The 18897-nt window shown below is 35.3% G+C and overlaps 1 protein-coding gene and 1 pseudogene across 1 annotated transcript in view; one reads left to right on the forward strand and one right to left on the reverse strand.

Moving 5' to 3' along the window:
* The window catches only part of LOC102879804, a 9144-nt pseudogene extending 4748 nt beyond the window's left edge, over positions 1-4396 (forward strand).
* A 7372-nt stretch (positions 4397-11768) lies between these two features.
* The window catches only part of LOC112469042 (vascular endothelial growth factor receptor kdr-like), a 199235-nt gene continuing 192106 nt past the window's right edge, over positions 11769-18897 (reverse strand). Inside the window, exons 28-29 of the mRNA XM_025038493.1 lie at positions 15043-15143; positions 11769-11814 (exon numbers count right to left, since the gene is read on the reverse strand). Coding sequence (XP_024894261.1) covers positions 11769-11814; positions 15043-15143 — 147 coding nt within the window. The remainder of the gene's footprint in view (positions 11815-15042; positions 15144-18897) is intronic.

Genomic DNA, 18897 nt, shown 5'->3' on the forward strand with positions numbered 1-18897 from the left:
GGAATACTATGAACAACTTTAGGTTCATAAATGTGACAACTTTAAAAAAATGGACCTATTTATTGAAAACCACAAGCTAACAAATCTTGCCAAGATTAGCTAGTTAACTGTGTCTGTAATTTAAATCCCTCTAAAAAGAAATCTACAGTCCAAAATGGTTTCACCTGGAGAATATTATCAAGCATTCAAAGAATAATTAACATCCATTTTACATATTTTTTTCAAAAGGCAAGTGAAAACAAGAATTACAAATTTATTTTCTGTGGTCAGTATTGTCCTGATACAGACATCAATGTTAGCACACACACACACACACACACACACACACACACACACACACACACACACATACGCACACAGAATTATAGACCATTCTCTCATGAACCTAGACACAAAAATTCTCAACAAATTTTTTGCACTTCAGATACAATGATTTGTTTAAAAAATACACTTCGACTAAGTGGAATTTAGCTTTTACGAGATGCTGGTTTAATATCTGAAAATCAATCAATTTGATATATCAACAGGTTAAAGAAAGGAAAATCATATATTCTATTAAATAACCCATGAAAAACAGATGACAAAATACAACACACTTCTATGATTAAAACACTTAACAAGCTAGAATTAAAAGAAAATATCTTCAATCTGATAAAGAACATATACGAAAAACCCATGGCTATCATCATATTCAATAGTGAAAGATTTGAATTTTCGCCCTTAGATTAGAATCAAGACAAGAATGATGGTTCTTGTCACTTCTATTTAATATTGTGTTGGAATTATCAGCCAGAGCAATTACGCAAGAAAAATAAACAACATGTAAATTGGAAATAAAGATGAAAATTATTACTGTTCCCAGAAGTTGTGATTTTATAGAGAAAATCCTAAGATATCCACATACAAAAAACTAGTTAATAAATGAATTTAAAAGGTGCATGATACAAGACAAATGCAAATAAAACACTCAGTTGTATTTCTATACACTAACAATAAAAAACACACAAAAGAAATTTCATTTACAATAGCATCCAAAAGAAAAAAAAAATATTTAGGAATAAATTAAATCGATGTGGTAAAAATCTTGTACATTGAAAACTAAAAATGTTGCCGAAAGAAACTAAAGAAGACTTTAATAAATGGAAAGACATCCTGTATTCATAGATTGAAAGACTTAATATTGTTTAGATGGCAATGCTCCCCAAAGTGATCTTTAGATTCAATGTAATTCCTATTAAACCCCACCCCCCCGCCGCCCAATGAATTTTTACTGAAACGTAAAGCTGATCCTAAAATTCATATGAGTTACAAGGGACTGAATAGCCAAAATAATCTTGAAAAAGTAAAATAAAGTTGGAGGATACACATTTCTTGATTTCAATACATACCACAAATAAAATAATCAAAAGTGTGGCACTGGCATAGAGACATCCATTTGAATAGAATAGCACTGAGTTAAGAAACTCATACATTTGTGGTCAATTAAGTTTTTACTGAAGTAGAGTTAACATACAATATCATCTTAGTTTTAAGTGTACAACATACTGATGTGACATTTAAATACTTTACAAAATGGTCACCACATTAAATCTAGTAACCATCTGTAAATATATGAAGTTGTTAAAATATGATTGACTATATTCCTTATGCTTTACATTACATCTCCATGATTTATTTATTTTGTTATGGAAAGTTTATGCTTCTTAATCCTCTTCACCTATTTCTCCTTTCACTCCACACCCCACCCATCTGGCAACCATCAGTTTGTTCTATGTATTTATATCAGTTTCTGTTTTATTTCGTTTGTTTCATTGTTTTGCTTTTCAGTTCCACATATAAAATAAATCATACAGTATTTTTATTTCTCAGACTGACTTATTTTACTTAGCATAGTAGGTCCATCTATGTAGTCATAAATGGCAAATTTCTTTTTTATGATTTTTTTTATGGCTGAGCAATCCATTAATTGTGTATATATGTCATGAGTTTTTAATCTTTTTATTGATTGATAGTCACAGGTTAGTTCCATATCTTGACTATTATAAACAATGCTGCAATAAATATAGGGGTGTATATGTATTTTCAAATTAATGTTTTCATTTTCTTCAGATAAATACTCAGAAGTGGAATTGCTGGATAATATGATAGCTCTATTTTAATTTTAGAAGAACCTCCACACCATTTTCTATAATAGCTGCACCAACTTATATTTTACCAACAGTGCACAAGGGTTCCCTTTCTCCACTTTCTTGCCAACACTTATTTGTTGTCATTCTGTTTTGTAACTTATTTATTTTACTAATTTTAATTTTAAATTACAGTTGACATTCAACATTATTTTATATTAGTTTCAGATGTACAGCATAGTGGTTAGATGTTTATATAATTTATGAAGTGATCCCCCTAATTAGTCGAGTACTTACCTGGCAATATACATAGTTAATACAATATTATTGAGTATATTCCCTGTGCTGTACTTTACATCCCCATGACTATTTTGTAACTACTAATTCTTAATCTCTTCAAATTTTTCACCCATCCTCCCAAATGTCAACCTTCAGCTTGTTCTACGTATCCATGAGTCTGTTTCTGTTTATTTGTGTATTTTCTTCTTTAGTGAGATATATGTGAGATTGTATAGCATTTGTCATTCTCTGTCTGACTTATTTCACTTAGAACAATACCCTCTAAATCTATCAGTGTTGTGGCAAATGGTAAGATTTCCTTCTTTTTTTTTTATGACCGAGTAATATTCCATTGTATATATGTACCACTTCTTTATCCAAACATCTATTGATGGACACTTAGGTTGTTTCCATATCTTGGCTATTGTAAATAATGTTTCAATGAACTTAAGAATGCATATTATTTTTTGAATTAGTATGTTGCATTTATTCAGATAAATAACCGGAAGTGGGATTGTACAGTAGTTCTATTTTTTAAAAATTTATTGGGGTGGCCTTTTTGCAACAGGTTTGTCACCAGAACACAGGCATTGTGAAAACCACCACTAAATTTAAGCCCCGAATGGGAAAGGACATTTAGATTCTGGCAAGTCTACCGCAATTGGTCATCTGATCTACAAATGTGGTGGGATTGACAAAAGAAATATCAAAAAAAAAAATGAGAAGGAGGCTGCTAAAGTGAGGAAGGGCTCTTTCAAGTATGTCTGGGTCTTGGATAAATTGAAAGTTGAAGGTGAGTGTGGTATCAGCATTGATAATCTCCCTGTGGAAATTTGAGACCAGCAAGTATTATGTGACCATCATTGATGCCCTAGGACAGAGAGACTTTATCAAAAACATGATTACAGGCACATCACAGGTTGACTGTGCTGTCCTGATTGTTGTTGCTGTTGGTGTCGGTGTTAGTGAATTTGAAGCAGGTATCTCCAAGAATGGACAGACATATGAGCATGTCCTTCTGGGTGTGAAACAACTAATTTTGGGTATTAACAAGATGGATTCTACTGAGCCACCTTATAGCCAGAAGAGATACAAGGACATTGTTAAGGAAGTCAGCACTTACATTAAGAAAATTGGCTACAACCCTGACACAGTAGTATTTGTGTCAATTTCTGGTTGGAATGGTGACAACATGCTGGAATGAAGTGCTAAGATGCCTTAGTTCAAGGGATAAAAAGTCACCCATAAAGATAGTTCACCTGCAAAGATAGTAATGCCAGAGGTACCATGCTGCTTAAAGCTCTGGATTGCATCCTGCCACCAACTCATTCAACTGACAAGCCTTTGTATCTGCTACTCCAGGAATTCTATAAAATTGGTTGTATTAATACTGTCTCTGTAGGTTGGGTGGAGACTGGTGTTCTCACACCTGGAATGGTGGTCATCTTTGCTCCAGTGAACATTACAACTGAAGTAAAATTTGTTGAAGTATACCATGACGCTTTGAGTGAAGCTCTTCCTGGGGACAATGTAGGCTTCAATGACATGAAGGTGTCTGTCAAAGATGTTCATCATGCCAATGTGGCTGGTGACAGCAAAAACAACCCACCAGTGAAAGCAGCTGGCTTCATGGCTCAGGTGATTACTCTGAACCATCCAGGACAAATCAGTGCCAGATATGCACCTGTGCTGGATTTTCACACAGCTCACATCATTTAAAATTTGCTGACCTGAGGAAGAAGATTGTCATTCTGGGGAAAAACTGGAAGATGGCCCAATGTTTTTGAAATCTGGTGATGCTGCCATTGTTGATGTTTCTTGGTAAGTCCATGTGTGTTGAGCACTTCTCTAATTAGACTCCTCTGGGTCATTTTGCTGTTTATGACATGAGACAGAAAGTTGCTGTGGATGTCATCAAAGCAGTGGACAAGAAGGCAACTGGAGATGGCAAAATCACCAAGTCTTCTCAGAAAGCTCAGAAGGTTGAATAGATATTATCTCCAATACCTGTTACCCCAGTCTTAATCAGTGGTGGAAGAATGATCTCAGAACTGTTTGTCTCTATTGGCCATTTAAGTTTAATAGTAAAAGACTGGTTAATGATTACAATGCATTGTAAAAGCTTCAAAAGGAAAGAAGAATGTTTTGTGTACTATTTAGTTTTTGTGTGTGTGTGGCAGTTTCTTAAGTTATTAGTTTTAAAATCAGTACTTTTAAATGGAAACAACTTGATCAAAAGTCTGTCACAGAATACTAAGACTCCATTAAAACAAAGTTTAATAAGAAACCTGTGTGTTATTTTGGTCAACATTGTAATTTCCTACAGTATTACTTCAATGAAAGACATAAAAGAGTTGCCCATAATCTATTTCTGATATTAGATCTGCTGAAATGTTAGAATTTGATAATTCTGGGTTAACTTATTTTTTTCTGGGTAGGAACTTAGAGTTTTTCAACTTAAGGGGAGGAATCATCTGTTTACATAGTAAAAAGCTATGGGAGAGGTCGGTTGGTGCAACACTTTATAGGTCACAACAGATACACAGAGTAACTTAGTTTATGTGCAAGCTAGTTTACAAAGGCCAAATTCTGTAATAAAGTCAATGTGTTGGCAAAAATGAAATTTTGTGTAGTTGCATCAATAAGTAAATTTATTGATATGTCAAATTTTAGTTTTCCAGTTACTGGAACGTGAATTCTCACATTTAAAAATACTGAGGTAGTTTATAAAGGTCCTAAAATGAGGATTAAATAGTATTGAGCACTGTCTTGTTACAGTTAATTGTATCCAGATTCTAGGAAAAAATAAATGATACTGGAAGTTGAAAAAAATTATTAGGGTGCATTGATTAATAAAATTATATAGGTTTCAATGTACAATTCAAAAATACATTGTATGTATATTGCATTGTGTATTCACCACCCAAAGTTAAATTTAATATTTCTGTCACCATATAATTGAACCCCTTTATCTTTATCTATTTTTAATTCTTGAGGAACCTCCATATCATTTTCCATAGTGAATGCACCAATTTGCAATCTCACTAACAGTGCACAAGGGTTCCCTTTCTTCATATCCTTGCCAATACTTGCTGTTTGTTGATTTATTGATGATACCTATTCTGACACATATGAGGTGATATTTCCTTGTGGTTTTAACTTGCATTTTTCTGATGATTAGTGATGTTGAGCATCTTTTCATATGCCTATTAACCATGTGTATGTCCGCTTTGGAGAAATGCCTATTCAGGTCCTCTGTCCATTTTTAATCAAATTTTTATTTTTAGATGTTAAGTTGTATAAGGTCTTTACATATTTTGGATATTATTAACCTCTTATTGGATCTATCATTGGTGAATATCTTCTACCATTCAGCAGGTTGTCTTTTCATTTTGTTGTTATTTTTCTTCACTTTGCAAAAAAATTAGTTTAATGTAGTTCCATTTGTTTATTTTTGCTTTTGTTTTTCTTGCTCAAGAAGGCATATTAACAAAAATATTACTATGAGCAATGTCAAAGAGTTTTCTCCCTATGATTTTCTCTAGGAGTTTTATGGTTTTGGGTCTGACATTTAAGACTTTAATCCATTTTGAGTTTGTCCTTGTATATGGTGTAAGAAAGTAGTATAGAGGAGTGAAGTCAGAAGCTTGGCAGAGTAAGAGATGTTCCCAGATCTCTTCCCTTGAAATAGCAATAAGCTGAACATCAAAAACTAACAAATAATTCACCAAATAACACCCAACCTGCACACAAGCACATCTGAGTGTGTGATCTGCACGTAAGAGCTTCTAGAGGTCAGAACTGTGGGAGTCTGAAGCATAGACTGGGAGGAACAAACGGCTGCCTCTCGCAGCCAGAGCTTTCTGCAGGAGGAAGGGGAGGGAAGAAATTGAGATGGTTTCCCAAACAGCCCTGCCTGAAGGATCTGTGAGCTCCACTCAGCAAAGCCCATGGATCAAGGTAGAAAGTGGAGTGGGAACTAATGGTAGAGGGGCAACAGCTGGGTCTTAGCAGTGGCAGTTGAGAAGTATAAGGCTTAGGCACAGAGATTAGCAACAACTCCCACCCTCCAACTACAGAGCTGCAGGGGTATTTTGGTAAATGCTACTGAGACTGTTGCTAACACTTACAGGGACTGAGACCCAGGGTAGCAATTGTGATTGAATATTCATAAAGAAAAAAAGGCATAACCGAGTCTCAAAGCAGGGATCCAAGAGGCTTTGATGCCACTTACTGGAAATCAAAAGAAAAATGCCTTCTTATCAGCAGGCTAAAGAGAGACCTTTATATAATAAATCTTTCTGGGGGAGGTGGGAAAGCGGAATACACTCCCATTAATGTCCAGGCAAAGAAAGAGTCCATCAAACACCATGAACAACCAAAGTGACAAGGCAGCTCAGAAAAAGAAAGAAAAAATCTCTAGAAAATAAGGTTAAAGACAAAGAAATATACAACCTAAAAGACAGAGAATTCAGGACTGTACTTCTGAAAAAATCACAATCAGATCAAAAATAACTCAGAACAATAGTTACAGGAGTTGAGGGAAAAAACAATACCAGCATAATGAGTTTTTTTAGAAAAGAGATTGAAACCCAAAGAAAGAACCAAATAGAACTTCTGGAGATGAAGAACACACTAAAAGAGATGAAGAATAAAATAGCAAGCTTAGGCAACAGAATTGACCAAATGGAGGAATGGATCAGTGATACCAAAGACAGAATTCTAGAAATGATTCAGAATGAAGAAAAGAGAGACCTATACTGAAAAATAATGAAAGAGATTAACAAGAACTAGCTGATGGCATCAGGAAAGGGAACATAAGAATGATGAGTATTACAGAAGAAGAGGAGAAGAGATCAGAGAGCATATTCAGATAAATAGCTGACAAGAATTTCCCAAATCTAAAGAATGAGCTGGAACTTCGAATCCAAGAAGCTAACAGAATACTCAATTATCTCGACCCAAAAAAGAATTCTCCATGACACACTATATTAAAATTATCAAAAATTAATGACAAAGAAAGAATTCTCGAAGCAGCCAGGGAAAAGAACACTAATCTATAAAGGAAAACCCATCAGACTATCTTCAGTTTCTCAACACAAACTTACAAGAAAGGAAAGAATCAAATATTTAAACTATTAAGTGAAAGGAACTACCTGTCCAATAAAAATATATCCAGCAAGCTCTCCTTTAGATATGAAGTAGAAATAAAGACATTTACAGAAATATAGAAATTGAGGGAATTCTCCACTATGAGGCCTCAACAGAATTGACCAAATGGAGGAATGGATCAGTGATACCAAAGACAGAATTCTAGAAATGATTCAGAATGAAGAAAAGAGAGACCTATACTGAAAAATAATGAAAGAGATTAACAAGAACTAGCTGATGGCATCAGGAAAGGGAACATAAGAATGATGAGTATTACAGAAGAAGAGGAGAAGAGATCAGAGAGCATATTCAGATAAATAGCTGACAAGAATTTCCCAAATCTAAAGAATGAGCTGGAACTTCGAATCCAAGAAGCTAACAGAATACTCAATTATCTCGACCCAAAAAAGAATTCTCCATGACACACTATATTAAAATTATCAAAAATTAATGACAAAGAAAGAATTCTCGAAGCAGCCAGGGAAAAGAACACTAATCTATAAAGGAAAACCCATCAGACTATCTTCAGTTTCTCAACACAAACTTACAAGAAAGGAAAGGGAAGGAGTGGAACCAAATATTCAAACTATTAAATGAAAGGAATTACTGGCCAATAATAATATATCCAGCAAGCTCTCCTTTAGATATGAAGTAGAAATAAAGACATTTACAGAAATATAGAAATTGAGGGAATTCTCCACTATGAGGCCTGCATTATAGGAAAAACTAAAGGATTCAGCCCGCCTGAAATGAAATGACAAGAAAATACATAACTATGATTAAGGTGACTAGCAGGCAGACAAAAACATAGTGCAACTCTTAGCAAGAAAGGGTATCATAAGCTTAAACAGTAAGAAGAGAATTGCTATTGCAAGATAGGAGTGACGTTCAGCATATATAGAGAAAATTTGAGACAACAATAACAAAAAAAAGGGGAGGAATCAAAAATACAAATTCAAAAAGGGGAATGGAGATAAGACACGTGCAGAAGAAAACGAATCCAAGAAGCTAACAGAATACTCAATTATCTCGACCCAAAAAAGAATTCTCCATGACACACTATATTAAAATTATCAAAAATTAATGACAAAGAAAGCTACTGTGTATATATAACCATAGGAACAATCCACAAAACCCAACCAATTTGAAAACAACAACAACAACAACAACAACAACAACGAAGCAGCCAGGGAAAAGAACACTAATCTATAAAGGAAAACCCATCAGACTATCTTCAGTTTCTCAACACAAACTTAAAAGAAAGGAACAGAGAAACACAAGGACAAGAAAACATTGGAAACACCAAGCTACCAGAAAGCAAAAGATAAAATGGCTATAGAAAAACCTCATATTTTAATAATTGCTCTAATTGTAAATGGACTAAACTCGCCAATCAAAAGGCTCAGAGTTGAAGACTGGATCAGAAAACAAAAACCAACTATATGCTGCCTCCAGGACACACATCTCAGTTCCAAAGACACATATAGAGTCAAAGTAAAGAGTGGAAAATGATATTTCAAGCAAATGACATTCAGAGAAAAGTGGAAGTAGTAGTACTAATATCAGACAAAATAAACTTCAAAATAAAGAAAAAGGTAAATAAAGATACTGAGGGACACTTCATAATGATAAAGGTAATCATACATCAAGAAGACATAGCAATTATTAATATCTATGCTCCCAATCAGAGAACCACGAAATATGTAAAGCAATTACTAATAGAACTAAAGAGAGAAAGAGTCCAATGCATTATCATAGTAAGGGACCTAAATAACTCACTGTCGAATATGGACAGATCATCCAAACAGAAAATCAATAAGGAAATAACATTCTTAAAAGACACATTAGAACAACTAGACATAATTGACATTGACAAAGCCTTTCATACCAAAACAGCTATTTATACATTCTTCTCTAGTGCACATGGAACATTCTCAAGGATTGACCACATACTGGGACACAGAGATAGCCTCAACAGATATGAGGTTTGAAATCATATCAAACATATTCTCTGATCATAATGCCTCGAAGCTGGAGATCAACTGTAAAAAGAAAGCGGGAAGAACCATAAAAACATGGTAATTAAACAACATACTACTAAATAATTACTGGCTCAGAAAAGAAATAAAAAGAGAGACCAAGAGATACACAGAAACGAATGACAGTGATAGCCCAACATGTCAAAACTTTGGGACACAGCAAAAGCAATCATAAGAGTAAAGTTTATATCATTACAGGCCTATCTCCAAAAATAAGAACAAGCCCAAATAAAAAACCTAGCACTCTATCTTAAAAAAAAACTATAAAGAAGAACAAATGAAGCTTAAAATCAATAGAAGGAAAGAAATATTCAAAATTAGAGCAGAACTAAATGAAATTGAGAATAAAAAAAATGCTAGCAAAAATAAACATAACAAAGAGCTGGTTCTTTGAGAAGTTTAATAAAATTAACAAATCCTTGGCTAGACTCACTAAAGAAAAAAGAGAAAGGACACAAATAAAAAAAATCGGGGATAAAAGAGGGAAATTTATGACAGACATTGCCAAAATACAAAAGATCAAACAAGAATACTATGAAAAATATATAACACAATTTTAGTAACCTAGAAGAAATGGAAAAGTTCTTAGAAATATATAACCTTCCTAGAATGAATCAAGAAGAACTGAAAAATCTAAATAGATCGATCAGAAATATGGAAATTGAAGCAATCATGAAAAACTTACCAAAAAGTAAAAGTCCCGGACCAGATGGCTTCACCTGTGAATTCTACCAAACATTCAAAGAACACTTAATACCTATTCTCCTCAAACTCTTCCAAAATGTCAAAGAGGTGGCAATACTTCCTAACTCATTTTATGAGGCCAACATTACCCTGACACCAAAACCTAGTAAAGGTAACACATAAAAAAAGAAAACTACAGAACAATATCTCTCATAAACACAGATGCAAAAATCCTAAATAAGATAGTAGTGAACTGGAGAGAGAGAAAAAAAAATGGCACAGATAATAGAGGCTCTGTTCATCCCTCTGGCGACCAAATCAAACCTGCGACTTAAACAAGGAGCAGCAGCAAGGAAAAATTGTAAGGAACAAGCCATATGACTAGAGAGAAATCCAAGAAATCACCCTGCAACGGCAGAAGGTACAACGGGGCTAGGACACGGGGCTGCCAGGTCTCCAGCAGCTGAGTGAGATGGAGGTTGCAGCAGCGGCAGTGGCAGACTCCCCTTAAAGGGGCCATGTCCGCAAGCAGATTTTCGCGGTGACGAACCTGTTCACTCTGAGCACCAGTGCTGATTTGGCTGTGTGCAGGGGGCACCAGGGACTTACAAGGAGACATTGCTGGAGTGAGAGGTTAGACGAGACTTACTCAGTACAGAGGTGCTGGTAGTATCCATTGTTCCCTGTTAAGCCCTCTCCATTGTATACCTGACACAGTGCTGCCATAGCCGTGACATCATCAAACTGAATAACAGAGGTCGTTTGCCCAGAGGACACCCTGAAACCCCACCTCCCCCAACTTGCTGCCCCACGCAAGCCACCCAGGTATATCTTCAGGGAGTCAGGTACTTCTTGCTGAGATTTACACTGGAAAACCTGGCCTCAGTTTCTGGTATGGCTTTTGAGGCAACTATAAGCACAGCATCTGTGAATTGCTTGCTGAATCTTAACAGGTGGCCCTGGAGGGGCACAGGCTTGGGCTAAATTTGGCCTGCAGCTGAACCCCTCTCAGGACTGTGCCACTGGACACCTACTTCACAAATCCACACTAATAAGATTGGGAGACTTAGGAACTTTGCTTAGTACATAGAAAAAAACACAGAAAGGCAGCCAAAATGGGAAGACAAAGAAGCAGAAACCATATGAGAGAACAAAATAGAGATCCAGGAATAAAGTTGTCAACAAATCTAACAGGTGAGAAGTTCAAAACACTAGTTATAAAGATGCTCAATGAACTTAGGAGAAGTGTAGATGAACTCGGTGAGAACTTTAACAAAGAGATGAAAAACATAAAAATGGAGATGGAAATTATAAAAAGGAACCCATCAGAAATGAAGAATGCATTATCTGAGATGAAGAGTATATTAAAAGGAATCAACAGAATGGATGAAAAAGAGGATCAAATGACCTATACAGAGTATAGGAAGCCAAGAACACCCAATCAGACCAGCAAGAAAAAAGAAGCCAAGAATATAATAATTTAAGGAGTCTATGGAACAAAATTAAATGTAGAAACATTCATGTCATAAGGGTACCTGAAGGAGAAGAGGGAGAACAAGAATTTGAAAAGCTATTTGAAGAAATAATGATGGGAAACTTCCTTAACCTGATGAAAGAAATAGACATAGCACCTCAGGAAGCTCAGATTGTCTCAAGAAAGAGGAAGCCAAAGAGGCCCATGCCAAGACACAGCATAATTAAAATACCAAAGGTTAAATACAAAAAGAGGATCTTTAAAGCAGCAAGAGAAAAGCAGCTAGTTACCTACAAGGGAGCTCCCATCAGTAAGGATAACACACACACACAAAACTACAAACCGATATCTCTCATGAACACAGATGCAAAAATCCTAAATAAGATACTAGTGAACCGAATGCAGCAACATATTAAAAAGATTATACACCACGATCAAGTGGGCTTCATCTCAGGAGCACAGAGATGGTTCAACCTATTCAAGTCCATTAATGTGATACACCACATAAACAAATTAAAAAATAAGAATCATCTGATCATATTCATAGATGCAGAAAAAGCCTTCGACAAGATACAGCATCCATTTATGATCAAAACTCTTAACAAAATCACTATAAAAGGAAAGTACTTTGACATAATAAAGGCCATATATGACAAACCCTCAGCCAACATTATACTTAATGGTGAAAATCTAAAAATCTTCCCTCTAAAATCAGGAACAAGGCAAGGCTGTTCACTATCTCCACTGTTATTCAACATAACATTAGAGGTCCTAGCAAGTGCAATCAGGCAAGAGAAAGACATAAAGGGCATCCAAATAGGAAACAAAGAAGTCAAACTGTCACTATTTGCTGATGATATGATTCTCTATATAGAAAACCCTAAACACTCCACAAGAGCACTACTAGAAACAATAAGCAAATATAGTAAAGTTTCTGGATAAAAAATCAATGTTCAAAAATCCATAGCGTTCCTATACTCTAATAACAAAGTGTCAAAAAAGAAGTGTAAAAAAAAATTCCTTTCCCAATTGCAACGAAAAGAATAAAACACCTAGGAATAAATTTAACGAAACTTGTGAAGGACCTATATAATGAAAATTACAAGACCCTATTAAGAGACATCAAAGAAGATAAAAAAATGGAAAAATATTTCATGTTTTTGGATTGGAAGAATCATCATAATTAAAATGACCATATTACCTAAAGCATTATACAGATTTAATGCAATCCCCATCAAAATTCCATTGGCATTTTTTAAAGAAATAGAACAAAAAATCATCAGATCTGTATGGAAGCACAAAAGGCCCTGATTTGCCAAACCCAGCTTGAGTAAAAAGAATGAGGCTGGAGGTGTTACTCTGCCTGACTTCCAATTACACTACAAAGCAACAGTAATCACAGCATGGTATTGGCAGAAAAACAGATACATGGACCAGTGGAACAGAATCAAGAGTCCAGAAGTAAACCAATATTTTTTTATTGGGAAGTAATTTTTGACGAAAAATCCAAAAACATACAGTGAAGGAAGGAAAACCTCTTCAATAAATGGTGCTGGGAAAACTGGAAAGCCACTTGCAAAAGAATGAAACTAGACTGTTGTCTATCACCACACACCAAAATGAACTCAGATGAATTAAGGACTTGAATATAAGACCTGAAACAATAAAATGCTTAGAAAAAAACATAGGAACTAAACTCAAGGACCTTGGACTTAAAGAGGATTTTGTGAATTTGACCTCTATGACAAGGGAAATAAAAGCTAAAATAAATGAATGGGACTACATCAAACAAAAAAAACTTCTGCACAGGATAGAAACCATCTGCTAGGTAAAGATAGAACCATCCGAATGGGAAAATATATTTGCAAGCAATGCCTCCGATAAGGGCCTAATATCCAAAATATACAAAGAACTCATACAACTCAATAGCACCACCAACAAAAAACCAAACATTCCAATCAAAAAGTGGGCAAAGGACCTGAACAGACACTTCTCCCTAGAGGATATGCAAATGGTCAACAAATATTTGAAAAGATGCTCAGCATCACTAGCTATTAGGGAAATGCAAATCAAAACCACAATGAGATACCATCTCACACCTATTAGAATAGCTATAATCAACAAGACAAGTAATAGCAAATGCTGGAGAGGATGCAAAGAAATAGGAGCCTTCATGCACTGCTGGTGGGAATGCAAATTGGTACAGCCACTATGAAAAACGGTATGGAGTTCCTCAAGAAACTAAGAATTGATCTACTATGTGATCTAGCAATCCCTCTATTGGGTATTTACTCCAAAGACTTGAAATACTATATTTGAAAAGATATTTTCATACCGATATTCATAGCAGCATTATTCACAGTGGCCAGGACAGAGTGATCCTTTTAAAACACAAGTCATATCATGGCACCTCACAGTTCTAAACCCTCCAATGACTGCTCATCTCACTGAGAGTAAAATCTTAAATTCATAAAGCCTAATAATCTTGTCCTTCCATACCTCAAAGATATTATCTCATGTAATACTCTTTCCTGTTCTTCTTTTTCCAGATGTGTTCCCAGCACTACAATAGCACCTAGCACAAAATAGATGTTCAATAAATATTTGCTAAATAAGTGAGTGAATAAATCAATGAATCAATGTGTGTCATGTGCCTAAAAGAGCACTGGGAGTCAGTCTCTGATTGAACACTCTTTATGGTAGAGGAGCTATAATTGGAGGTCAGGAAAATACATAGTATAACCCATTCATTTAGAGAACCCACATTCTGGATGTGGAAACAGGCCTTCTGCAAGCCTGGGAAAACAATGAAAAGCATTTACAGAGCAGTAGAAAAGACTAGAATACAAACAGATTATTACAATCTATAGTTTAAGTTCCTTGAACACAGAGATTGTCTTATTTCTTTGTGCATCCTCAGGTTCTGGCACATAGTAAGAGTTAAATATATGAATACATGATTGATATAAACAGTCTTGAAGTATCCCCTCTCAATACCCATTAATTCAAATTTTAACCTTGGTTAATCTATCTTCTGAGCAGTTTGAAATGTTGTTAGAATAATTTTAAAAGGTGAGGGCTTTGGATATAATGGCTAGAAGTTCTGTGGCTTCTGGGGAGTATCTGGTATGATGTCTCTCATTACTAAGGTGAAAAGGTACACCCATATCCTGAGGACCTGTGAGAGGGAGACATCACCACTTAGGTAACATACCTTTTACTGACACTGGATTGGAATCATATATGTGCATCTCTCCCCTGACTTTATATTCCTAAGTACTGTACTTACCCTAAAGCCATGATTCCATGTGGCCAAGAGTGAATTTCCAGGCGCTTCTGACTCTTGATCTCATCCCAGTTCAGCACAGTTGCATAATCTCCTTCATTGTCCTGGAAAAAAAGGGATAAAGGTATTAGTATACTACCTGGCCCATGGAACCAGGCATCTGAGAGAATGATGAAGGCACCAGGATATAGTCTGCCCTTCTTCCTTTTAGTAAACTGAGCACATAACACCCAGTTAAAAATCATTTCCCAGCTTCCCCTGAAGCTAGTTGCAGCCCTGTGACTATGTTCTGGACATTTGGATATGGGTGGAGTGATGTCGTGTAACTTTAGGATTATTTCTTAAAAAGAAATTGCTGGTCCTTGTCTTCTATTCTTTCCCTTTCTTTCAGGTTTATATGCAAAAATACTGGTGAGCCAGCTGTAACTGTGTGAATAAAGACAACCCCTGCATCCTAAGGGATGGTAGAACAATAATAAAGAGGAAACTTAGGTCTCTATATTACTTCCCATAGCTGAATCATTTTCCTACGTACTGGTCCCATACCCCTAGAGTATTATGTGAGAAAGAAAGAAATTTTTATCTTTTTTCAATCTCTAATCAATGGTAGCCTATTCCCTAATTAATGTTACTCTGTCAGTGAATAGTCAATGTGGGGTCTCAGAGATGCATTGTAGTTCTTTTCTTAGTTTTGTCATGTTGATTTATGACTGAGAAAGTCTACAAACTTCTTTGGGCCCAAGAATTTACTTGTTTTAACTTCTGCATTGGGTTTAGGTAAAGATAAAATAATTTATGTTGGGTGTGATACAAATATTTTTATCATGCTAAAATAATACTCAAATCAGAAATAATAACAGAAAACTTCTCTGACCTGGAAAAAGAGTTAGACATACAAGCTCAGGAAGCACAAAGAGTCCCAAATGAGAGGAATTTAAACAGGCCTACAACAAGACACATCATAATTAAAATGCCAAAGGTCAAAGACAAAGAGAGGATCTTAAAAGCAGCAAGAGAAAGGCAGCTAGTTACTTAGAAGGGTACCTCCATAGGAATGTCTGCTGACTTTTCATTAGAAACTTTGCAGGCCAGAAAGGACTGGTGGTTACTCTATTCAGCATGGCTTTCAATTAAAATGGAAGGTGAGATAAAGTGCTTTCCAGACAGGAAAAAACTTAAGGAATTTATCACCAACAAGCCAGTATTACAAGAAATGTTAAAGGGTCTTCTGTAAAAAGAGAAGGGCTAAAGAAGAAAATGGACATAAGAAATATGAATAATAAAATGGCAGTAGCAATGTACTTATCAGTAATCACTTTAAATGTAAATGGATTAAATGCTTCAATCAAAAGACATAGGGTAACCAAATGGATAAGAAAACAAGACCCATGCATATGCCGTCTACAAGAGACCCACTTCAGATCAAATGACACTCACAGACTGAAAGTAAAGGAATGGAAAAAGATATTTTGGGCAAACAAAGATGAAAAAAAAAAAGCTGGGGTATCAATACTTATTTCAGATAAAATAGACTTTAAAATAAAGGGTATAATAAGAGATTAAAAAAAGGCATTGCATAATAATAAAGTATTCGATAAATCAAGAAGACATAACCCTAGTAAACATATATGCATTCAACATATGAGCATCTACATACATGAAGTAATTATTGGCTGACATCAAAGGAGCAATCAATAGTAATACACTCATAGTAGGAGACTTTAACACCCCATTGATACCAATGGACAGATCTTCCAGGCAAAGAATCAATAAGGAAACAATGGGCCCCAAAGACACTAGAACAGATGGATTTAACAGATATTTTCAGAGCATTTTACCCCAAAACAGCAAAATAGACATCCTTTTCAAGTGCACATGGAACATTTTCCAGGATAGACCACATGTTAGGACACAAAACAAGTCTCAATCAATTTAAGAAGATTGAAATCATATCAATCTTCTTCTCTGATCGCAATGGTATGAAACTAGATATCAACTACAAGAAAAAAACTGGAAAATACACAAACACATGAGCTTAAATAACATGCTACTAAACAATAAATGGGTTTTTAATGAGATCAAGGAAGAAGTCAAAAGATAACTAGAGACAAATGAAAATGAAAACACAATGACCCAGAATTTATGGGACATAGAAAAGCAGTCCTAACAGGGAAATTCATAGAAATACAGGCCTACTTCGAGAAACAAGAAAGAACTCAAATAAACAATCTAACCTTACAATTAAAGAACTAGTAAAAGAACAGTAAACAAAACCTAAAGTGGATAAAAAGAAGGAAATAATAAAGATCAGAGTGAAAACAAATGAAATAGAGTCTAGAAAAACAATACAAAGGATTAATGAAACCAAGAGCTGGTTCTTTGAAAGGATAAACAAAATTGACAGACCTTTAGCCAGACTCATCAAGTAAAAAAGAGAGAGGACTTAAAATCAGAAATGAAAGAGGAGGAATAACCATAGACTCCACAAAAATACAATGAAACATAAGAAAGTACTATGAAGAATTATACACCAACAAATTGGACAATCTGGAAGAAATGGACATATTCCTAGAAACATACAATCTCCCAAGACTGAGTCAAGAAGAAACAGAAAATCTGAACCGACCAATTACCACCAATGAACTAGAATCAGTAATCAAAACCCTCCCAAAAAACACAAATCCTAGACCAGATGGCTTCAAAGGAAAATTTTACCAAACACTCAAAAAGAATTATCTCCTCTTCATCTCAAAGTATGCCAAAAAGTTTAAGAAGAGGGAAGGCTCCCTAACTATTTTTATGAGACTATCATTACCTTGATACCAAAACCAAGCAAAGACATTACAAAAAAAAGAAAATTATAGGCCGATATCTCTTATTAACATCGATGTCAAAATCTTCAACAAAATATTAGCAAACCGAATTTCGCAATACATTAAAAAGATCATACACCATGATCGAGTGGATTTCCTCCCGGGATGCAAGGTTGGTACAGAATCTGCAAATCAATTAATGTGATATACCACATTAACGAATTGAAAGATAAAAACCATATTATCATATCAACAGATGCATAAAAAGCATTCATAAAATCCAGCATCCATTTAAGATAAAAACTCTCAGCAAAGTGGAAATAGAGGGAACATACCTCAACATAATAATATCAACATATGTGATAAACCTACAGCTAACATCATACTCAATGGGGAAAGGCTAAAAGCATTTTCCTTAACATCAGGAACAAGACAAGGATGCCCACTTTCACCACTCCTCTTCAACATTGTATTGAAAGTCTTAACCACAGCAATAAGACAAGAAAGAGAAATAAAAGACATCTGAATTGGAAAAGAAGAAGTAAAACTCTAGTTATTTGCTGATGACATGATACTATATAGAGAGAATCCTAAAGATTCCTCCCCGCACACACAAAATGTTAGAGTCAATCAATGAATTTAGTAAAGTAGCAGGTTACAAAATAAATATTCAGAAGTCAGCAGCATTTTTATACACCCATGATGAACTTTCAGAAAGAGAAATTAAGAAATCCCATTTACAATTGCGTCAAAAACTTTAAAATACCTGGGCATCAAATTAACTGAGGAGGTAAAAGACCTGTTCTCAGAAAATTATGTCATTGAAAAAAGAATTTGAAGAAGACACAAATAAATGGAAGTATATACAGTGCTCATGGGCGTGCCCGAGCCTCAGCCCCAGCCCCAGCCCCACAGCCCAGCAGAGAGAGGAGAGGAACTGCCCTTCCCCACGGCAGGGTCTGTGGGACACACGACAGATGCCACTACGTCCCCACCCGGCACAGTGGGAGAAACAGAGCTGTCTCACCAGGTCTGAGGGAGTGAC

Source organism: Pteropus alecto, unplaced genomic scaffold (assembly GCF_000325575.1).
Source record: "Pteropus alecto unplaced genomic scaffold, ASM32557v1 scaffold370, whole genome shotgun sequence".
NCBI classification, from domain to species: Eukaryota; Metazoa; Chordata; class Mammalia; order Chiroptera; family Pteropodidae; genus Pteropus; species Pteropus alecto.